The 23,649-nt window shown below is 36.7% G+C and overlaps 1 protein-coding gene across 9 annotated transcripts in view; it reads right to left on the bottom strand.

Annotated features, from left to right (window-relative positions):
• Nrg3 (neuregulin 3) overlaps positions 1-23,649 on the bottom strand; it is a 970,742-nt gene that overhangs the window by 102,845 nt on the left and 844,248 nt on the right. For 5 of the 9 annotated variants that reach the window (XM_051206895.1, XM_051206901.1, XM_051206896.1 and 2 more), the window contains exon 4: positions 13,661-13,687. In XM_051206895.1, coding sequence (XP_051062852.1) covers positions 13,661-13,687 — 27 coding nt within the window. The remainder of the gene's footprint in view (positions 1-13,660; positions 13,688-23,649) is intronic. The other 4 variants (XM_051206897.1, XM_051206903.1, XM_051206904.1 and 1 more) reach the window with 1 other exon arrangement.

Raw genomic sequence — 23,649 nt, 5'->3', positions numbered from 1 at the left:
TATGAATGCACTGTGTTCTAGCACCAAATGCTCCAGACTAAGCACAAAATAGGCAAAAGATGAGCAGTGTTTGCACAGGATGGTATACAAGAAGAGGCTGAGCTCTGGGGCAGTCTGTTAACTATCATGTTTCATCTTCTATATTGTCCAGTTGAACATACTGCATCTATTTCCATCATGTCCTGGATGAAGACTATATGATGAAAATTAGGGTAGTCTCTGATCTGATTACAGGGGAAGGACAGTTCAGGCACTTTCTCCACTAATGCTAGGGGTCTTATTTGGGAGCATCCTTGTAGGTTCCTGGGAGTTTCTCCAGCACCAGGTTCCTCCCTAACTCCAAATGGCCACTTTTATCAAGGAAACTCTTTCATTACTCTTCCCCTCCATCCTGGCCTCAACTTGACCATACTGATCCTTCATGTTCCCATCCTCCATCCCCTCCTCTCTACCACTCCCTCCCACTAGTTTATCCAGGATATCTCATCTAATTTCTCTTCCCAGGGAGATCCATGTCTACCTGTTAGGGTCCTCCTTTTTTCCTGGCTTCTCTGAGGCTGAGGATTGTGGGTTCAAGATCATTACTGGGAAAACCACAAAATCAGCTGACCTGAGCTTGTAGGAACCAACATGGGACTGATGTAGGCCCTCTGTATATGGGTGACAGTTGTGTAGATTGGTCTTTTGTCTGGCCCCTAGTAGTGGAACTAGGACCTGCCCCTGGTGCATAAGCTGGCTCTTTGGAATCTATTCCCAATGTTGGGATACCTTGTTATACCTTGAATTAATGGGGAGGAGCTTGGTCCTGCTTCAACTTGATATGCCATTCTTTGTTGATTCCCACAGGATGCCTTACCCCATTTGAATGGAGACAGGGGAGGAGTGCAAAGGTGCTGGGTGAGAAGGGAGGTAGAGGAGATAACAGGAGGACAAGAAAACTGTAGTTGGTATATAAAATAAATAGAAAAATGAATAAAAAGAAATGTGAGTTTGTTTTAAGTAAAGAAGAGGTCAATTCAAAACAGCTAAAATTGTACAATGAAAGGAGGAAAGCATCTTCAACAAATGGTGCTGGCACAACTGGATGATGGTATGTAGAAGACTGCAGATAGACCCATGTCTATCGCCATGCACAAAACTTAAGTCCAAATGGATCAAAGATCTCAACATAAATCCAGCCACACTCAGGTGACAAAAAATAAACTTTTAACTCTTTATATGTTAATTAATTATAACCAATCATGGATATATCAGTTAATGTTGAATATTTGCAGAAATATTGTATATTGAAAATACAGCAATATTCTGGATTTCCTTCCAATTTTCAGAGATGTTTGTAATTGAGTATCTTCATGTTGCCCACAGAGTTTCTCAGAGAACTACCATTCTTCTGGAACTCTGCATAAAGCCTACAAGCAAACTACACATTGCTATGACACAGTAACTTGTTCAAGGGACATCTATATGACCATTCTCCTGCTTAAAACTACAAAATGCTCTCCTTTATAAAACAAAAAATGGCTCTTGCTTCTGAAAGCATGCTGTCAGTATAGTCCAGGCAACAAAACATCTTGTCACATATGTGGTTATTTAATTACCTGGAACTTGCCATTTCTTCAAAACTCTGTTCCTTTCTTCCTCTTTATTCATTGTCTTTCTTTATTTTTTGTTTTTTTCTTTTTATTATATTTCTTTTCTTTAGTTTCTTTATTTTCTAACTGGAGGAATCTTTTAATTATTTTCTTTATAGAAAAACACAGTCTTAATTATTGCAACATCATATAAGAAATCCTTCCATTGTATTCTTTTTCCCCATTGTTTCTTAACTTTTAGGTCCATGAAACATGGCCCTGTACATAAGAAATTTTAAAAATGTTATGCAAATGCTCTCTAAGTTTCACACATTGAAAGAAGTATAACAAAATGTTTGAGAAACTGCAGGAGATACAGAAGACGGTATCCCAACACTCAAGGATTTTGTGTGTTTGTATGTGTGTAAATCATACAAGTACTCTTTGGCTTACAATGGAGTTATGACCCATAAGATCCATGATACAACTAAATAGCATATGTTTAAATGCATTAGGAATATTTAATATACACAAAATAACTAGGGTAACAGAACAGAACCCTGTGGAGCATCAGCTTCCCAGTGCCTCGTATCACCAGCTTGGGAAAGAAGCAAATACAGAATTCAAAACTTTAATTCTTCTGAGTTTGTACCACTTGAAGTGCATCCTAAATTGTTTATTTTTGTTTGATTGTTTTTTTATATTTAAAAATGTATATTTCATTTAACCTAACAACCTCAGTTCCCCCCTCCCTCCCCTTATCCTATTCCCACTTTTCCCCCTTCCCACCCTCTATCCATTCCTCAGGGGGTAGTCAACAAAGTCGGGCATATCCACTTGAGGCAGGACCAATCTACTCCCTACTGCATCAAAGCTGACCAAGTTATCCCATAACAGGGAATGGGCTCCAAAAATCTAATTTGTAGGCCTGGATAGGTCCTAGTCCCATGGCCAATGCCACCCCTTCAATAAATCAAGCCACATAATTGTCACCCATATTCAGAGGGCCTAGTTGGGTCCCTTGCAGTTTCCCTAGCTGTCAGTCCATAGTCCCTGAGTTCCCAGTAACTCAAGTCAGCTGTCTCTGTAGTGTTCCCATCATGCTCTTGACTCTCCTTGTTCATATAATCCCTCCTCCCCCTCTTCATTTGTATCCTAAATTGTAAACTTTGGTAGTTAGTTGATTGCTTGTAAACCAGAGACATTGGCATCCTATATGTATTTTAAAAATATCAAGCTATGTCCTGTAAAATTAGGACAAAATTTAAACTAAAGACACCTCCTGCCCACACATACAAACGAGTGACATTTAATTGGTTTAAACATCTGTCCAGACACTGAAGTGAGAATTTGTGTTTGTTATACATGAGTTATCATAGAGCCCTAGCCTGGCACAAGACCCATCTTTGATGGAGTTCCCAATACTCTGATTAGCTGAAGCATCAGGTGTCCTAATCCTAGATATCACCTCTGAGGAGAGGCAGTCCCACCTAAATGTTGCTTCAGCTACATATCAACTTTCTGTATCTCTTTGTCTCTGTGTCTTCACATCCCCTTTACTAGGGCTCTCTCCTGCCCTGAAATATTACTCAGGAAGTATTAGATATAAAAGGAAAGAACACTTTTTGAAACTTTTAAGAAATTGCTTTCTTGTGACAATCTAAACATCTTTTCTGCTTTTATTTTCTCAAATTTTATTAATGTATCCAAAGTCTTTGAAATCTACTCTGAAGTTATGCTGACATTCATGCATTTGATGTGCAAATGTAATCTGTTTGATACTGTTTAAGGTCTTGGATTTTTTTGAGTGAGATTTGACAGTTCCCTAGTCCAATATTATCTGCCAGAATTTAGTAATCTCTACCTGAAAAAGAAATAGTTACCCCTTACAAAAAGTGCAATAACTTAATGATAATTGAGCTATCTACTTCTTTATGCCATTTTCTCTTTTATTTATTTATTTATTTTTCTTATTTTACATATCTATCTCCGTCCCCTCACCCTCCCATCCTCCCATGTCCCCTGACCTCCCATCCCATTCCCCACCCATTGCACTGGGAGGGCAAGGCCTTCCAGGAGGGATCACCAAAATCTGTCAAGTCATTTGGAGTAGGGACTAGACCCTCCCTCCTGCCTCTAGGTTAAGGGAGTATCCCTGCATGGGAAATGTGCTACCAAAGTCCTTTTGTGCACCAGGGATATTTCCTGGTTCCACTGTCAGAGGTCCTGTTGACTGCCCAGGCCTTCTGAGACCCACATTCTGGGGGGCTGGGTGGGTCTAATGCTAGTTTCCCAGCTATCAGTCTTTATGCCACTTTTAATTCATCTATTTATTTTACATACCAGATGCATCTTCCACACTCCAATTTCTTTCCACCGTCCTTCCACTCCCCACTCCCAATCCCTCAATCCTCCCTTTTCCATTTCTATTCAGAAAAAGGCAGTCCTCCCATGAGCATAAAGAGAACATGGCATATCAAGTTTCACTAAGACTAAGCACCTCTCATGTATTAAAGGTGGGCAAGGTGACTCAGTATGAGGAGTAGGTTCCTAAAAGCCAGTAAAAGAATCAGAGACAGCCCCTGTAACTGTAACACATATGCTGAGTGACTAGGTCTGTCCCTTGGAGGTTCTCTGGTTTTCTGTTTTTTCTCTGTGAGGCCATGTGAGCCCTAGATTAGTTGATTGTGTGAAGCCTCCTGTGGGGTCCTTAACCCTCTGAATCCTACACTCCTATCTTCTTGTCATCTGTTGGATTCACAAATCCCACCTAATGTTTCACTGTGGATCTCCATCAGTTGCTGGATGACACCTCTTTGATGACATGTGGGCAAAGTACCAATCTGATTACAGGAGATGGCCACATTTGGCTATTTGTTCACCATTCCTAATTGTCTGAGTTGGGATCCTCTCCACAGACTCTGGGAGATTTCCCTGCACCAGACTTCCACACAACCTGAAATATACCCCCCCAGAAGTCCCCCTCAGCACTCTATGGCCCCAAATCTGATTGCTCATATTCCTATCCTCACCTGCCCTCAGTCCACTTACACAATCTCTCCTACTTCTTCTTCCCAGGGAGAAGTGGGTGTTCCCTCCATGACCCCTTCTTGTTACCTCAATTCTCTGAGTCTGAGGCTTGTAGCTTAGCTGTCTTTTGTTGTATAGCTAATATCCACTTATGCCTAAGTATGTGTGTCTTTATCTGTCTGGGTTATCTCACTCAGGGTGATTTTTTTTCTAGTTCCATCCATTGCTTTCAAATTTCCTGGTGTCTTTGTTTTCAACAGCTGAGTAATATTCCAGTGTATAAACTTACCACAGTTTCTTTACCCATTCCTCAGATCAGATAAATCTGGGTTGTTTCTAGTTTCTGGATATTACAAATAAAGCTGCTATGAACATAGTTGAGAAAGAGTCCTTATAAAATGACTGAATATCCTTGGGTATACATGCCCAAGAGTGGTATAACTGGATTTTCTTTATGATATTTTAAAAAGTGTCTCCCTAGAAGCAAATGGAAGCCCTACTCCCGAAAGATCTTGATTCTTCAAAGATAACCCATTATCACAAATTTAATAAAATTCATATTTCACGATATGACACATCTACTTTACCATTGTTTGGATAAGAAATTAAACTTAGATGTTCATCAGGTTTGTCATTTATGATCACTACATAAACTGTTCTACAATATGCATTTTTGAGAGTTCAAAAGAGAACCCAAATTTTTTGGCACATACTTTTCAATATCTTGATGATAGTCTAACACAGGTAATTTTTCAAGAAATTTAACATTACAAATGGTGTGTGTGTAGAACTGTACTCTTTGGCTATACTCTACTTGATAGAATAGCTTGATGTTTGTCAGGTGAGAAATCTTCTTTGTACCTTCATCATCATACCTTCTAAGTGTGGGCAATTTGATATGTGCTCTGGCCAAGCATCAAATATGGAGGAATGTCTGGATTTTATAAACGTCAGTGAGGACTTGGGCTTACAAGGTTCATTTATTTCATAGAATGATGTAGTCACAATATGAGATAAACTTATTAAATAGTAAGCTAAAAAAATTCTATTTATCTTTATTGTTATTATTTTTTCTTATTTTGCATATCGATCACAGTTTCCTCCCTCCCCTGTCCCCAAACTCCCTCTCAACTCATCCCTCCTCCCACTCTACAGGGAGGGTGATGCCTTCCAGAAGGGATGAACAAAATCTTTCAAGTCATTTGGAGTAGGGACTAGGCCCTCCCTCCTGCCTCTTGGCAAAGGGAGTATCCCTCCATGGGTATTGGCACAAAAATAGACAGGTAGAACAATGGAATGGAATTGAAAATCCTGATATTAACCCACACACCTATGAACACCTGATGTTTGACAAAACAGCTAAAAGTATACAATTGAAGGAGGAAAGCATCTTCAACAAATTGTGCTGGCACAACTGGATGATTCTGTGTAGAAGACTACAGATAGACCTATGTCTATCGCCATGCACGAAACTCAAATCCAAATGGATCAAAGACCCCCAAAATAAATCCAGCCACACTGAACCTCTTAGAAGAGAAAGTGGGAGGTACCCTCAAACAAATTGGTACAGGAGACATCTTCCTGAACATAACACCAGTAGCACAGACACTGAGATTGACAATTAATAAACGGCACCTCTTCAAACTAAGAAAAAATTCTGTTTTTAATAATGTATTAAAAACAAAGTTTAAGTCATAAACTAAAAAAAATTTATTTGCTTAATGTCAGTTCTATAACTTTAATTTGCAAACATTATTCTGTATCTTATATGTATGTATAAATTGTTGCCTTCATTGTGTAAGATAACATTATGCTTTAACTGACATAACCTTCCATACCAGTATTTTTTTTCTTAATTTTTTATGGCACAAATCCCATAGGTGTCACTAGGAAAAATTATGAATATAATTAAGAAAATACTATTTCTGAATGCTGACAGCTTCATAGACACTGGATTTGGTATAGATTATTATGTAGTATAATTATCCCTTAGAGTTTATTATTTAACCAGAAAGGGATTTGGGGTAATTATGTTCAGTACACTTATTCTTTTTACAGTTCTAAGGATACACAGTTCGTTCTTAGACCCAGAGAGTGAACTGAAGTAGCAAGCTCAGAGAAATGAAGAGGCAGTAAGAAGCAGTATAAATTCCTGGTGTGGCTTGACTAAGGCAACTTACCCATTTGGCTGCTGCTCAAATACCTTCTGCACTGGGATCCCATTCCAGTGCTCTCCAAATATACTGAAAAGTTCCCTCTTCCCTTTCTCTCATTGTATTTGACCTATAACATTTTATTGTACTGATTATTTCACTTCATTGTGTTTAGCTTTTTCTCTTTTTAATATGGACACTTTGGTGTTAAAAGATCGAAATACATATATCAGCATTTTCAATATATCTCACAGATAGCAACTCAGGTAAGTATGTGTTGATTCAATAGTATCAGGAATATTGAGGCATAAGGTTTGGAGCCCCTGGCATAAAATGCGAATTTGTTTGTAACTCTTTGAAGATTTTAGGTTTTGAAGCTGATTGATCAGCAGGCACACAGATATTCCTACACTTTTGGAATGTTAAATCTTTGTTGAAACATGTGCTTGCACTATTTTGTGAAATACATTGTACCTCAAGTAAAAAGTAAATTAATTATATTCAAAGCAAGATTGGAGATTTTAGAAAGAAGGGGTCCTAGGACTCATTAAAATAAAATTGGATGACATTACCCCATGAAATTTATTTTAGTTATTCAAGGATGTGTCAACAATTGAAAAGTGATTAGTGTAACCATAATTTCAATAAACTAAGAATAATTGCATGATCATACCTATAGATTGAGAAATAGTAATTGAAAAGATTATTTACGATTAGAAACTTGGACAACTAGGAATTGAAATGATACCATCAACTTGAGAAAGAATATTTATGAATATCCCACATTTACACTCAATGGCAAGGAAAGCAAGTGTTTCACTAAGATCAGGAATAAAATAAGCAAATATCCTCTTGTAAACTTTTTGACTAATCATGTGACACAATGCAAGGAGCAAAAAACATGTAAATTAGGAAGAAAGAAAAAATATCTTCTTATTTGCTTACAAAATTATCATAAATATTAAACAACATTGGAGTACCAACAGCAGAAAAATCCTTTTCAGAAATAATAATTATACCTATATAGTAGTTAATTAATAAACAAAAGATGGACATTAGCCTACGTACCAATACTGAACAAATAGAACTAGAAATTAAGCTCACAAAACTGTTTGTATTACTCTCTCCCCCACAAAAATAATATTTAGGTATAAGTCTACAAATATGTATTAAGGTCTGTATGAAAAAATTTCTACCGACAATTTTTTTTTTTTATAAAGAACAAAATAAATGAAGAGGAATTCCATGACAATATACTGGAGGAATCAATATTGTCTAGATACCAATTTTTTTCTAACTTGTCTATTGAATCAATATAATTCATGTACAAAGCCTGGTGAGTCATACTGTTACTTTTTAAAATGGATTCTAAAGATTAGGAGCAACGAGGAACAAAATTTAGTAAGGTTACTGTTGAAAAGCAATAACAAAATATAATAATAATAATAATAATAGTAATATTGGAAGGCTGACACTACCTGACTCAAAACCTATAATAATCTATGCAGTATATTGCTGATAAGAAAATTATAGATGGCTGAATGGAACAAAACAGACTTCACAGACTTAGGCACACAGAGATATAGTCAACTGAAGAGAAGATACCATAGTCAACTAGTGCTGTTCAAACAGCTGGCCATCTCATGCAAATGAAACCACCAGGGTATGTTTGTTTTAGTTTTCAGAAAACCTAATTCAAAATGAATCACATTCATGAGTGTAAAATGCAAAGCTGTAACATTATGAGAAAATAACCTAGAATGACATCAGGCAGCAATGACTTTAGACAGCACAATGAAGGGAAGTTGTACAGAAGAAAGAATTATATAACCATCACAGTTCACTAAAATTAATGTTTTTATCTGAGAAGTGTACAGCCAAGAAAATAATAAAAGAAAGTATTACTTGACAGAAAGTAATTACCAAAGATGTAACTGTTGAAACACTGCTAGCCAACATATAGAAAGAATTCTTAATATTCTACATTCATAAAAACAGTCAAAACTGCACCAAAGATCTTGACATACAACTCACCAAAGAAGATTTATAAATGGAAAATTAGCATAGTGAGAAATGGTCCACATTAGATGTCAGGAAACAGCAAATGGAAAGAATGTGATGGCACTGCACTCCTATCAGAAATGTTGAAATCTAAAATGCTGACAGGGGTTCTGGCAAGGATATGAAGCAACAATTCTGCTCCCACATTACCGAAATACTATGTGGTGCAGACACTATATAAGAGAGATAAACAATTTCTTATAAACGTTATGTCCTCACCATATGATCTAGCAGCAATGGAAGTTTACATCTGTATATAATCCTACATGTGGTTTTTTTATCATGAGGTTATTTTAAGAATTGTTAGATCTTTTCTGAGGTTAAATCATTAAACTGTGAGACATTTGGACACTGAAATACTACTCAATGAAAGAGCATTGTCTGTAAAAATGTGATAAGACATGGATGTGTTGCTGTGTCTTGACAAATACTTCACATCACACACATTTAACTTCACTGAACAATTATGACAATAAAAATGCAGTGAAGCTTATTGCCAGAATAGACAATTACATGCCAACATCTTGACCTTCTGGAAAAGGCAAAACTATAGTAACAATGAAAAGATTAGTGACTACTAAATGTTGAAAAAAAGGAAAGGCATATGTGGGTGATATAGAGTTAACACATTCATCTCTCGTGGAAATTGAAATAACTTGGAAGTTCTTTACACATGGGAGATACACAGCAGTATATCTTGGAATTTTCTACTATATGATGCTGTGAGAGTAATTCCATTTAAACAATTCTCCCCCCCCCCCCACACACACACACAAACACATGCAAACAAAACTGGTAAAAATTATCTGCCCACCAGTAAACTGACAAGATAAATTGATATATATTTTGTATATACTTCCATTTCCACATGAAATTTTCATCCATAGATGATTTAGTAATGTAATAATCATCTTTAAGACATTTTACCTAAATCAATTCTGTAATCACAGATTAAATTCAAAATATTTATTTGCAAAGCCAAAAACATCATTTTACAAATTTAGATTCAGCAAAGTGTGTAAGTGTTCAAGTAGGGTAATTGAAAGACTGTATCACTAAATGTTTAAACCCACTCACTGCTCTGAACTCTCCTTTTACAGTCATCATTATTTACCTGTATATCAGACATCCCCCTTGTTCCATCTTACTGGCCAAGCCCTTCTGTCCAAGGCAGTATCTATTTCAGGAGTCAAATAGTTCCATACTGGGAACCCATTCCCTGTAAGACTTCAGACCTATGATTTGACTCTAAATTTCTAAGATTTGCAGTAACCTTATGCTGAGTGTCATATGGATGAACTACACAGTAACCTACTATTTTACCTGGACCAAGAATTGCACTCTTCAAATAAGTTGTCACCTAGACATTCCAGTATACATTTTAGTTCCACGGTGCTGTACATGTCAGCGATGCTAGAAGTCTCCTGGTATGGTGAAGAGTGGTCTATTTCTTTCCACGGAGATGATTAACACTTTGTATAACAATTTTGTTTGCTATCTTGCCACTTCCCTTCTGGGATCTAAGAATCTCTAGCCCTACCACCAGCTATGTGGTGATTCCTCTGCCTGCAGGTGTTCTGCTCAATAGCCGTGAAACTGACACTCTCAGACCCTGCAAACACCACAGCCCAATGGATCAAATATCTTTATCCATGAGGCCTAGTGCTCATTTTCTCAAAACGACTTTGAGGGCCATAAACCCATGGCGCTGATACCTATTCCCTGCTACCACTGGTGAACAAGGAGTGCGAACTGCTTTCCCTTCTAATGGACTTATTCTCTACCATACAGAATACACTTGTTAGGAGTATGTTTTTCACACCGTTCTAGGCCCACTGCCTTGCTAGCCCCAAATAACACACAGAAACACTGTATTTGATATAAATGCTAATGGCCAGTTACTTGTTTCTTATCGGCTAGATCTGTCTTAAATATTAACCCATTTCTATTAATCTAATTACTTCCACATGGTCTTTTCTTACAGGAGAGAGGGGCTGGCCTTTTTTTCTCTCCGTCCTCCATCTTGGAACTCCTCCCTACTACCTCTTCTCTCCTCCTTGTCCTCTAGCCCTGCCTATTTTGCTTTCCTATTGGCCAACAGTGCTTTATTCATTAACCAATATGAGAAACGTATTTACAGAATGACATCTCCCATCACACACTCAATATTTTCTGTAACTTGTGGTCCATAGATTAGATTTAGTCTTTTCCTCCACTAAAATTTCTCATCTATCTCTTTCAGCAACCCTCAGTATTCAGCCTCTTGTTTTATTCCATTTTCCCCTACTGTAACTAAAACTCAAATCTTATATGAATAGCCCTATTCTAAGTTCCCATTTTTAAAAGCCTGTTTTAATTTTGTTTATACCTGCAAAGCTATGGCTCAGCACTCCTGACTCCTAGAGAACACTTTCTTCAGTCTTCCAAAATTTCTGGTTCTTCACATTGCTAGAACTTATATTATGGTTTAAATTACTAAAATTACTAATTTTCAGTGAGTCTAAGGTTGAATTTCCTAGTCACATTTGTGGAATAATGGTGTTATTTGATTCATTCCTGGGAGGAAACTATTAAGAAATGTGAGCTGATGTCAGTTTTTCAGACCAAGTCACTTAAAGAAGCCTGTGCTCTCTGTCCCAATGTTGTTAGATAGATAGAGATGACAAAGCAAGCCTGGGAGATATTGAAGCCACAGGAAAGAACCAGGCTAGGTCAATAAATCACCACTTAGATGAAACGTAGTCATTAGTTGGCCAGGGCCACATGCTCTGGGCAAGAGAGAATACTTCCTGGCAATAGAACTCTCCTTTTGTGAGCCACTGAGAAATTATTTTTGTACCCAGCTTTTAATAATCTTGGCTATAAATAACAAATTCCTTCCCATTGACTTCTATTGTACTCTGGTATTGGAAAATTTTACATATGATAAACATTTCTAGCCCTAGTTTTTCAATTCTAGCCCTAGTTTCATCTACTTATACAATATCTAAAATCATAGCTCCTCAAATATTGACCTCCATTTTTATTTGTTTGCTTCTTTCTTTCAATTGGCTATTCATTCACATAAGCATGATTTGAAATTTTTTCCTTCTCTCAACTCCTTCAAATCATTCATTATTCGTCAATACACAAGGTGATCACAGTCCCTTTTTCGTTGTACATATTTGTTCAATCACTTCAATAATGAGTATTATTTGTTTTCATATTTTCTTAACATACTTTCATACTAACCACACATTACATGGTTGGATTCAAACTTTAATTGAGTAATATCTTGAGTTTCATTGCCCTGAATGTAATTTAACCCAATTTATGTGCCAGTGTCTCAAACATATAATAACTGGGCTGCATGCTGTATCAGTGATGAAATAATAAAATAACAGAATGCTAATGAGTCAGATCATGAAACAGGGAAGAGAAATTCTGATCCAAAAATGAGGCCACTAACCTATGATCCCCCATACTTCCAGAAATACAACAATCAACTAGGCATCTTCTGTCAAATGATGTACCCCAAACTCACATTTCTATATCTAGTCTCTTAAGCATCTTCTATAAATGTCCTAACTCTCAGCATATTCTCAGTAATAGCATATTCATAACTAAGAACACAAAGAGTTAAGTTTCCTGCCATCCTTGATAATCTCCCAGTGTGGCCTTCATCATCTTCCCATTTCAAATATCTGTTGATATGACATTCTAAATACATAATGGCTTTCCATATAGTTCTTACATCCCATGACTCCAAGCTAATAGCATCTTATCTGAGTGCAATTAAGATATTGGAACTTGTTATCATGAATTCCTAGACTCTAAACCCTGTCTAGCCTATTTCTAGTATTCTGCCTTGTTTTTTGCTGACTGAGACTGGATGAACATTATCACAATAAATGGGAGTACAAGTCAATTTGTCTGAATTTTCACAATTCCATATATATATATATATATATATATATATATATATATATATATAGCAAGTATTTATGTCTGAATTATATAAGAAAAAGAAATCTTGAGTTTAGATCCAAACAGGCAGAACTTGAAGAACTCAGTCTCAAATGCCGGATTTTTCAATTTAACTAATTATTTGCTACTAATTATCTTTCCATATTGTGTGCTTCATGGCACACATTTTATTTAACTTGTAATAGACTCAGAATTATCTTTATTTTTAACTAAATTATCTATGAAAGTAGAAAGTGAAGTCCCTTGAAGATGTTCAAGAATTTTCAAAACTGTGTCATTAATTAGCAATATTTTAAATATTATTTCAATTTTATTCATGGAAATGTATAAATGCCTACAATACAAGTTAGTATTGATGTTATGAGTTACCAATACAGTCAACCTGTGAGAAGAAGAGGGATTTAAACAGCAAACATTGATGTAGATTTTTGAATTGCTGTTGTCTATCATTATCATGTATTTTTTACATGTGGGTGTGCTGTGCTAAGCAATATATATATATATATATATATATATATATATATACATACATACATACATACATATATATATATATATATATATATATATATATATACTGTTAGCACCCTTATTTTATAGTTAAGGAAATGGAAGAATAGAAAGGAAACTATCGAGGCCTAGAGGCAAATCCTATTTCTGCAGAATTTCAGAAATTCAGAACATCACATCAACTCTGGATTTGTAGTTAAGGCCTCTATTTTGAGCCTATGCCAAATGTGGAGTGGACTAAAGAGTTTCGTTTTCCAAATAGTATCTGACAATGAGTGATTTTGATTATAATCAGATGAAAATAGAGAACAATATATTTATTACCAAAGTGATCTAAGGGCATATAAGGAACAAATTATTTTGTCTTACCCATGAATTCAATCCCCAAGTGGTCTGCTACATCAAAGTCAGCATGGAAAGAAGGGAAACAGAAAGAGAAATGGATTAGAAAAAATCCAAACAAGGGCATCAGTGCTTGTTAAACTATTCTTCTAAGACACAGTATATGTATCTATTTTAAGTATGTTAGCTTATGACATGTAACTTGTAGACAGTCAACAGCAATAGTTCTTGGTTTTGTGTTATATATGTTTTCCCACAAAGCCTATGAATTATTTCTTGACATTTTATTGGAACAACAATGAGTAAACAACGAAATATACTAAACAGACATTTAAGAAAGAAGGAACAAAGAATTCCTGGTAATGAAACTGTCATAATTCACCATACTTTTTTGTAAATTAATTCTTTGTTCAACATGAATTTATTTGGACCTTTACATTAGCAAGAATGGCAAAATCCCAACCAGGTACACACAAAGGGATGACACTAGACTTTTTTCTTGGACGTGTTATGTGACACAACTGTGCAGTGGCATAACCAAATATCTTGCATAGGTCACAAAGTCCTGCATAGACTGATGGCACAAGTTCAAGTGACCCACAAGCCACATGACTGCCTGTCTTGACAACTCATCCCACCAGAAACAAATAGCAGAGATATCACCATCTGTTCTGTGCTCCCACAGAAACAGAGTCTTGAACAACTAGTTAGTCTGCCTGTGTCCAGCAGAGTCATCAACTCTCCTGGGCTTATTAACTTAAACCATGTCTTCTTTCTTTTAATTGTGTAATTGGGCATTCATTAACTTTGTAAATTCAACATATGACAATAGTATTTTCTTTTACAGAAGTATTCCTTCAGGAATGAAGGCAATTGGGACAAACACACACACACACACACACACACACACACACGAAAAAAGAAAAACAAAACAAAACAAAAAAAACCTACTGCTGAAACTGTATTTGTTTCCAAATCCAATTGCTGACCTCCTTTTACGAGTTTAGTAAACAACTATTTCCTTTTAGAAAACATATGCATACTATTCATTAATATTAGTGCACTTTGGGATACATACACCAAAAAACACACATTTTTGACATTTCAATAATTTTAATTGTAATTACTAAATTCCATACAAATTAAGTTCACAAGGTTGTGTCATCACCACTGTTTTTACAGCTCTTCCATCCCACCAGTCAGAGGCTATGGATTCTCATCTGTCAGGTCTCCTCCCCTAAGCTACAAGCAATCTTATGTTCTGCCTCAATTCAATTTGCTTATGGTTCACTTGAAGTGATTAAAATTCATGTGAATTACAAAATGTCTGCTTTTATAAAGAAAGACGACAGCAGTCTTTCTAAAACATGGATTTATCTCTTTCTCCTCACAGCATTTTTTTTTCACTGCTTGTGCTGTGCTGATATGCACTTTCTTTGTAATCTGTTGATTTTTGTGAAAAGACAGCTTCTTGTTCTCAGTGAATTCTAGCATCATCGGCAGTAGACCACCAAGTCAAATCTCTGGCAAGCCCTCTTAGTAAGTGCCATCCTGAATTCCAATAACAGCAGAGTCCAGAGGCACAGATATTGTTCCCAAAAGGGATGGAAGTTGCTATGCAAAAGAATTATATTTATGAGAAAAAGTGACAAGTGCATGTTCACGTTTTTCTGTAGAGAAGAAGCCTCCAATTATGTGCCCCCAAAACATGCAACATATGCTGCATATACAGAATTTTAAATGAGGTTTGAGTGAGATAAGCTATCATGAAAGTAAGTAAGGTGGTTTGAAAGAAAGGAAATGACATAATTTGTCATTTGCATTAAACAGAAACAAAAGAAAAACAGGAGACAGGAAAATTTAGAAATGAGTAAGCCAAGGCTCTTCTGTGGACCACAAATAATCACCAGCTCAGTTCCTCAAAGAGTGGTGCATAGTTCAAAAGCAGAGACCCTCAAGGAATGGACTACAGGTATTCACAAGCAGAGGATGACAAGGAATGGGCTGCAGGTATTCACAAGCATAAACCTTAAGTCGGGAGGACCCTAGCCTCAACTTGGTTGAAGAGTACCTTTCTGATAAAGCTGACAGGAATCAACACTGACCTGAGTCTAGGTTGCTGACTAGTGCTAACAGGGAGCCAGTCTGCATTCCTCCACACCCTATGCTGTTCTACCTGTGTGTGACAAGGAATGTTGATAACCAGTCTTTGCAACTCTGTAGACTGAGCTAAGAAGTGAGCAGTGTGCATTGGCAGTCAATTTACATCGTTTTCAGTCACAACAAATTCCTGGCCAGCATCATAAGCAAATATCACAACTAAAAATTATTCAAACACTGAAAGATATAAATAGAAGTCTTGATTAAAAGAAATCTCTCTTAATATAAAAGTTGTTAGGGTTGTAATTTGTAGGTTCTCTAGAAAAGTGCCATTTTTGCTCTTGGATAGTGAGGGCAAATTGCTTACTAATTTTTATGATGGCCTTTTGATGGAAATAGACAAGCCTGGATATACAAATAAAAAATTAAGTTTTACTTTAAGTTCTCTACCCTTTGCTTTTTCATCTCCACCCTACCCCACTCACTGTTGTATTAAAATTGCTAAACACTGTGACCACTATTTACCAGTTTGAAGACACTGACAGGCTTTGGTTCACACAGAAGGATCAATGCAAAGCAGACAACAGGAAAGCAATTAGTTTTGTTACTTCAGTCATACACAAAACATAAACCACACCATTTCTCAGAAGCCTGTACTGATTATTTCTCAAGCCAAACAGCTTGCCTGAAGATGTTCGGGCCTGAAGGAAAACATCAAGAGGATGGAAGTGAAAATAAATCAATTAATAGTTAATTTATTCACTCACTCAAACGACTGAATACTAAGAAGAGCTCAGATCTTAGGGTGAAGCAATAGCCACACAGCTCAAGCCAAAGCCATCCAATTTCCCACGAAGAATGCATTAAATGTACAATTTACATGCTTTAAGACTTCAATCAACTTTTCTTTAGAATATTCATACCTTTAATATTATATAGGAGTGGATGACTTTTACCCAGTACTCAATTCTCTAGGAAATTATAAGAATAAGGTAATCTCACAGCAACTGCTAAACTGACAACCATGCCCACAGTAAAGGGGCATACAGTGACACAGAAGGGTGAACCATCTTTGTTCAGTCATAATGCCTAGAAGTGACTGAGACTGCAATTGAGCCCAGGCAGCCTGACTCTGAGCTTTCATTTATCTGTTTATATATGTCCTTCCTCTGAAGAAATAGCTAAGTTTTGCAATGTCATCAAGTAATGAGACCTTCTGGGATGAATTATTTAATCAACTTAAAATTGTTTTCAAGCATCCTCAGGCATCACTGAAGCACCACTTACTTGTTATCTCTTGTTTATTGATAGAGGGCCAGAGATGAACTGGTTGAGGAAGGGTATTATAAAAAGACAACTGTTTCCTGCCACCAGGAAACCAAAATGGTATACTATTAATGTTTCCTCATCAGTTACCAAGGGAATTTCTGAGAGATGAGGCTGATTTGGTTTGTTTGAAAAATCCATCAAATATTCAAACAAATAATCTTACTTAGAGTGATAATTAATAGATACCTGCAACTTTAGGAATAAGTAAATAGTGGAAAGACATTCTCTCAGGTAAATGCACTGAGAAATTTGTAAAATCCATGCCCACGTATACACCTTTTGACCAAAATTTTTATTCTTAGTTTGTAACATGATGTATTAAAACACACTGCCGTTACACAACAGAAAATTCACATCAATCAGCATCTTCCTTTCTTCATATACTACCATTATTATTATTATTTATCTAGCGAGAATGCTGAAAATGTAGCTGATAGGAATCATGAAACAGCAAACACTGCTGTCAACAACAGTCCCTGTGTGGCACAGATATTATGAATTTGTCCCCGATCTAACTGAAAATTTAAGGTGCACTTGTCTAAAAGTAGCTCAAATCCTTGTGAGCAGGGACAGTAGGATGCCTCAGTGGGTGTCTTAATTTCCTTTCCTACTGCTATGACAAAATGCCCTGACAAAACTGAAGGGAAAGGGGGCTTATTGGGCCCACAGTTCCTGCTACAATCCATCATGATAGGGAAGTCATGGAGGAGGCAGAAGCTTGAAAGGACTGGTCACATTCCTTCATGGTCAAGATCAAAGAGTTGATTAATGATCAGCTCCATTTCTCCCCACATATAATTCAGAATCGCTTTCCCAGAGAGTGCTGTGGTGAATTGCCCTCAGTTAACATATAATCCCTCACTGGTATGCCAACAGACCAATTCAATCTAAGCAGTCTCCCTTAACACTCCGTTCTAGATGTGTCAAGCTGAAAACAACTAGCCGCTGAAGTGAGCAGAGATGCTTTCTGTTCAGCCTGAAGGCTTGCCTTTGATTCCCAGAAACAACATGATGGAAGAACCTACCCTTGCAAGTTGTTCTCTGACTCAACATATATGCACACATATACACACACATGCATACACTAAATAAATGAATAAGTGCAAAAAGAACACAAAAACCTCTTGAGCAGCTCAAAAGTTTATATGTCAAGCACAGCTGCCTAACCTTCCAAAGTAGACAAACTGAGGAAGACGAAAGCAAAAACAGTCCTTGACTTAATTCCAGTCTGCAGATGCAAGGGAACATGCTGTTGCTTAAGATACAGTGAATAAGGATACTGTGATACAGTACTGAGACAAAGCAACACTACCTCAGGCTCCAGCTTCAGCAGTGGATTAGAAGCTATGTAATAATGTGTCATAGTCACAGGATATTCCCACAAGGGCTCATTTAAACCTTTGTTCCATGAATAGTAGAGAAGTTTACATAAAAATAGTGATCTGTGGTTTATAGAGTTAAAACACTGGAGGCTAGTGAGATGGCTCAACTGGTAAAGGCACTTGTCACCAAGCCTGATGACCTTGATTCCCAGAGCTCACATGGTGAAGGGTAGAACACAGCGCTTAGGTGGTTCTCTGATTTTCCCCAAGTATACTGTTTTGGATAAGGGCGTGCATGTGTGTGTGAGCTTACACACAGGTATGCGCCCTAAGTCAATATAAAAACTAGTATTTCTTTTTTAAAGAAAGGCACACCATTAGCGCAAGGTTCAGTGCCTTCTGCAGAGCAGAGCCCCGAGATCACCTTTGATGTGTATGGTAGAGACGGGCCCTATGCGTTTCAGAAGGCAGCTTTTCCAGTTTGGCAGAAGGATGTGTTGTCTGGGAGGACACGTGATTCTAGTAGTCTCTGCCAGCTACTCTAGGAGAAACTCATCCTGTTAGTGGGGAGCAAACCACCCACTCAGTTACAAACTATACCTGTCACACATTGCTTTGCTTCATAATACCCCTGGAGTCTCCCACTCTACCTAGATCTGTATCACATGACTTTTCCCTTGTGACACTCCAGGAACAACCTGTCCATTGGACTAGAGGAGGTGAAATGGGATTTGTGAAGATTATAAATGAAATCCTGAATATTTGATAACCCTTCCTTCGGTCTTACTTCCTTACTCCCTGTAAGTTTCTAGATGGCTTTTATAATAGTTGGGTGTCTCTTGGTACAATATTATGCTCATGTATTCTCATTGCTCTCAAATGAGATAATAGGCATGGTGACAAATGGTTATTTGATGAAACAGCATCAGGATTTTCCCTTTAATGCAGCAAAACAGGCAAACTAAAGAAGGGAGAAATGGAATCAGAGGTTTCTGATTAAGGAAGAAAGCAAGGGTCAGAAATTAGGGGCAACCCTGGCTAGAGCCTCTTGAGTCTACAAAGTAGTATGTGAGATTTACCAAAATATACATCTTTTGTATAGTTGAGGAGTCAAAGCACAGGCAAGTTGTGTTTGCCAAAGACTGCCAGAGCATACAGCTGTGTTATTAAATGAAATAAACACTAAGTAGTCTCTGAAAAAGCCTTGGCAGGAGGTAGATTAACAAGCAGACATGAATCCCTCCCATGCCAGATTGGAGATGAATGGACAGGGATCTCTAAAAGGGAGGGACATGCTCCTGCAAGGGGAAATCAGGGAATTCTTTGCCTAGGAGCTCCAATCAGTCCTGTCAGCATGCCCTACAGTGAGAGGCACATTGTCACCATTCTAGCTATTTAGTGGAAGCCTTAGGATTTGAATGTAGGTCAGGGTCCAGTCTCAATGCTTCCTTGCGAGATTAGCAAGTGCATGATTTTAATTTTCATTAGCATATACATACATATACATACATATATATATTTCCCACAGAATTTATTCATGCTTACTTTTAATGTTTGTAAATACAAAATTTATATTAATAAAAGAAATGGAAACCTTTATAATCATTTCCAAGAAGTAGTCACTGGTAAGTATTCTTCTGCCTTTTCTAGTATGGCTTTTATATGCGCAAAGTAATATAAGCATTAGCTGTACACATCACCCTGTATCATCTAGCTTGAGCTAGATGGCTGAATGTAGTTTTGTCAGCTCAGTGAGGACAGTTCTCTCTCACCTCCACCACACTGGGACTAACAGCACTTTCCACTGTTGAGAAAGAGGCCACGACACCATTACTATAGCCAGCATCCCCACGGACAGGCCATCAATCAGCAAAAAGGCAAAGGCACTCTCTGGAAAAGTACAGAGCCCTATTCTCCTTTCCTGGGGCCTTGTCACAGAGCATGACCTCTTTATTTTTCTTTCTAAAAGCTCTGTTGCTGATACTTGCTGGACACAGACACTTCTGTTTCACAGTCTTACAATCAAAATAAGATTACTCATTTGTGTTAAAGGAGAAGCAGCTGCCATGGAGACAGGGCCACATTTTCATGCAGCTCACGCTCAAGATGAGCACTCTGCTTCACAGAATAGACTTTTAAAGCAGGGTTTCAAGGACTAGTGAGATGACTCAATAGGTAAAGACGCTTGCCTATTGATGATCTGAATTTATTCTCTGTGAAGAAGGAAGAGAACCAGCAACCAGCTGACATGTATTGTAGATTGTAGGTGAAAGAGCAGTCACACACACATGGGGGGGTGGGAAAAAAGAGAGAGATTGATTGAGAGAGATGATTTAAACATTCTAAAATATAGAGCTTCATGAGTGAGCGTTTACTCCATCTATTTTGTGGAGTTAAATCTTTCTAGGGATATAGCTCAGTGGTAGAATGTTTGCCTAGAGGAAGGTATATACTTCATCATTTCAGTCTCCATAATTTTTGGAAAGAAAACTAAATGAAAGATTCCAAGTCTAACTTTGACTAAATTGTGACAGGATTGTACAGTATTTGGCATAACTAAGTTTTCATTGTCTTTCCAATTAAAGATTTTAGTATATATATAGGTATAGTATATATATAGGTATAGTATATATATTTAGTATAGTATATATATTTAGTATATATAATAAAAATGGCTTTTCTTTTGCCTGTCACCAGAGTTAGTAAATCTGTATGAGTGAATTCATAAGGTGTTTTGCTCATGTAACATACATACTCCATCTGGCTTCTTGGAACATTTGGTCAACTTTCTCACCTTTCTATGGACATTCTGAACACATTGCTACAATCAATGTCAAATATTAGTTTTGGAAGTTGTGCACTGGGTCCTACATAACAACTGAAGCAATTAATTTTCTATGAAAATTGAAAGGCCAGATTGTAGACTCCTTGGTTCTTTGGACTGAACAGTCTCATAAATATCAAGACTGATGAATTCTTACATCTTCCCTTTCTTATTCTTGAAAATTTTGATGCATATATACAATTTATCTTGATCATATTCACCCCTCACTCCTCACATTTTCTTCTTCCAAGAGCCCCATCACAGCTATCTCCCAACCTTGTGTCTTCATTTTACAATTGTTTGTTTGTGTATTTATTTTAACCACTAAGTTCAATTAGTGTCATCCATGTGCACATGAGGGTGGAGTCATCTACAACTCTTTAATGGCCACATTCCTAAAAGGAGATACTCTTCCTCCTCAACAATCAACTGCCAATAGCTCTCAGCTAGGCATGGATCCTGGCAAATGGTTCCCTTTCCATATTATAATTTTTAACTGGTTTGGTCTTGTTCAACTTGTTCAACTCTTGAGAATCAGGGAGCAGGAAAAGGAAGGGTAGGGGTGGGTTTGCCAAAACTAAGGATTTATGAAGAAGCCATATAAAAGCCCACTAGCTTGTAATATGATACAAATGTCTTTTGTGTACTGCTTATCACTTCAGGCTATCACTGCATTGAGATGACATTTTTCCTCAGAAAAAATCAAATGTTACTATGGTAATTAAATGTTTTTCATGAGATCGTTAAGTACTTACCATTAAAATAACTTAAATTGTATCAAGATTTGTAATAGGTCTTGAATTTTTTATTCCAAGTATTAAAATTCTATCTATTTATGTCATTGAAGATATTCAGAAAATACTATAAGTGTTTCTAGATGCAAATATGTTTATACTAATTATTTTGTCATCACTCAGCAAATTCCTGACAGAGACAACCAAGCAGGGATGGTTTGTTTTGTCTTATGGTTAAATGGTTTGTGGTAGGAGATGTAATAGAGAAAATCTGTTAATATCATTGTGACATGAAGCACACAGAGGTAGCCAATGCAGAAAACTAGTAGCAAAGAAATGGGGTACTGGCTTTGATGACATCCCACACTATACTTAAGTTGTTCTTGGCAAACCTCCTGTCTCAGCTTTCTGAGGGATGGATTATAGGTATGAGGCACTAATTTGACTTTTAAGGTTTATTCTTCATGTGTATATATGTATGTGTGCACACATTTCTTTAATTTGGGGGACTATAATATATCATTTCCTCCTTCACCTCCCTCCCTCCAAACCATCCCATATAATTCTCTTTACTCTCTTTCAAATTCATGACTTGAGGCTTATTCTTCAGCAAGACCTGGGTAAGGGAAAGCTACCTGACATCCTTTTCTTTAGATTAAACTCATATTTAGTTCTTAGCCACTGAAACTTACAAAAAGCAGGCTTCTCCATTAGTGATATCTGCTTGACATTAATTTTTCTAAGAATATTAATTTATTGGTGGTATAAGAACACTGGGAACCTTGTATTTTAAATAGTTCTTCCAATGCAGAAGGCAGATACTTAGTATTATATATTTTGTCCACAGGAAATCATGGGCAAAGAAAATATCGCTAGCTTTTACCGCCTTCTGAAGATATACTTTCATAAGTAACCCTCACTGTGGGCTTCACTCATACACCAGCACACACTCCTCTACTGGCTTACATTATCTTTTTAATGCCCTCCCAATTCTCCTGTAACAAACGACTCTCATCTTTCATGGCCAAAATCTTATTTCTAGTTTTCTGAATTATAATTATTGCTTTCTATTACACATTTCTATGAATTAAAATGAAATTTCCAGCATGTACTTTATACCTTGAATTGTAACTCATGGGAGTATCTCTATACCATGACTAATTAATTGAACTGCTATCATCAACACAGATTTCACAATTTTCTCTAGTGCCTCTCAAATATTAGATGGTGACTAAATAATTGTTGAATTGTTTTTCTTAATTATACTATCTTTTCTCATTGCAGATACACTTGGATGATTTTTTTTAAAGTGACTCATTTATGAATTGTCGTTTATGCTAATGTCTACATTTAAGCCATGTCTACAATTATCCAGATTTTCTTAGCACTTAACATAGGTCTTTAGACACTTCTTCTAAATTTTTCCTGTCCCCTGTTTGTATGAGTGTATGTGTTTGGAGTTACAAAACTTTTTTTTTTGTTGTTGTTGTTGTTGTTATCTAAATTTTAATCACCTCAGACACATGTGGGAAAAGCCAGTTGCTATTTTATGTCCTATTCTAATAATTCTAAAACCTCAGTCAGGCAGACCTTCATAGAGATGTCTGTTGATATAAAATGCTTATTTTGTTGTTTGTATAGAAAACTTAAATGCAGTGTCAATAGAATCACAGAGAAACCATCCACAAGCTTTTATTCCTGACTGTC

Source organism: Phodopus roborovskii, unplaced genomic scaffold (genome assembly GCF_943737965.1).
Source record: "Phodopus roborovskii unplaced genomic scaffold, PHOROB, whole genome shotgun sequence".
Taxonomy (NCBI): Eukaryota; Metazoa; Chordata; class Mammalia; order Rodentia; family Cricetidae; genus Phodopus; species Phodopus roborovskii.
Note: the sequence above shows the minus strand (reverse complement) of the source record. Positions and strands in the feature narration are given on the sequence as shown.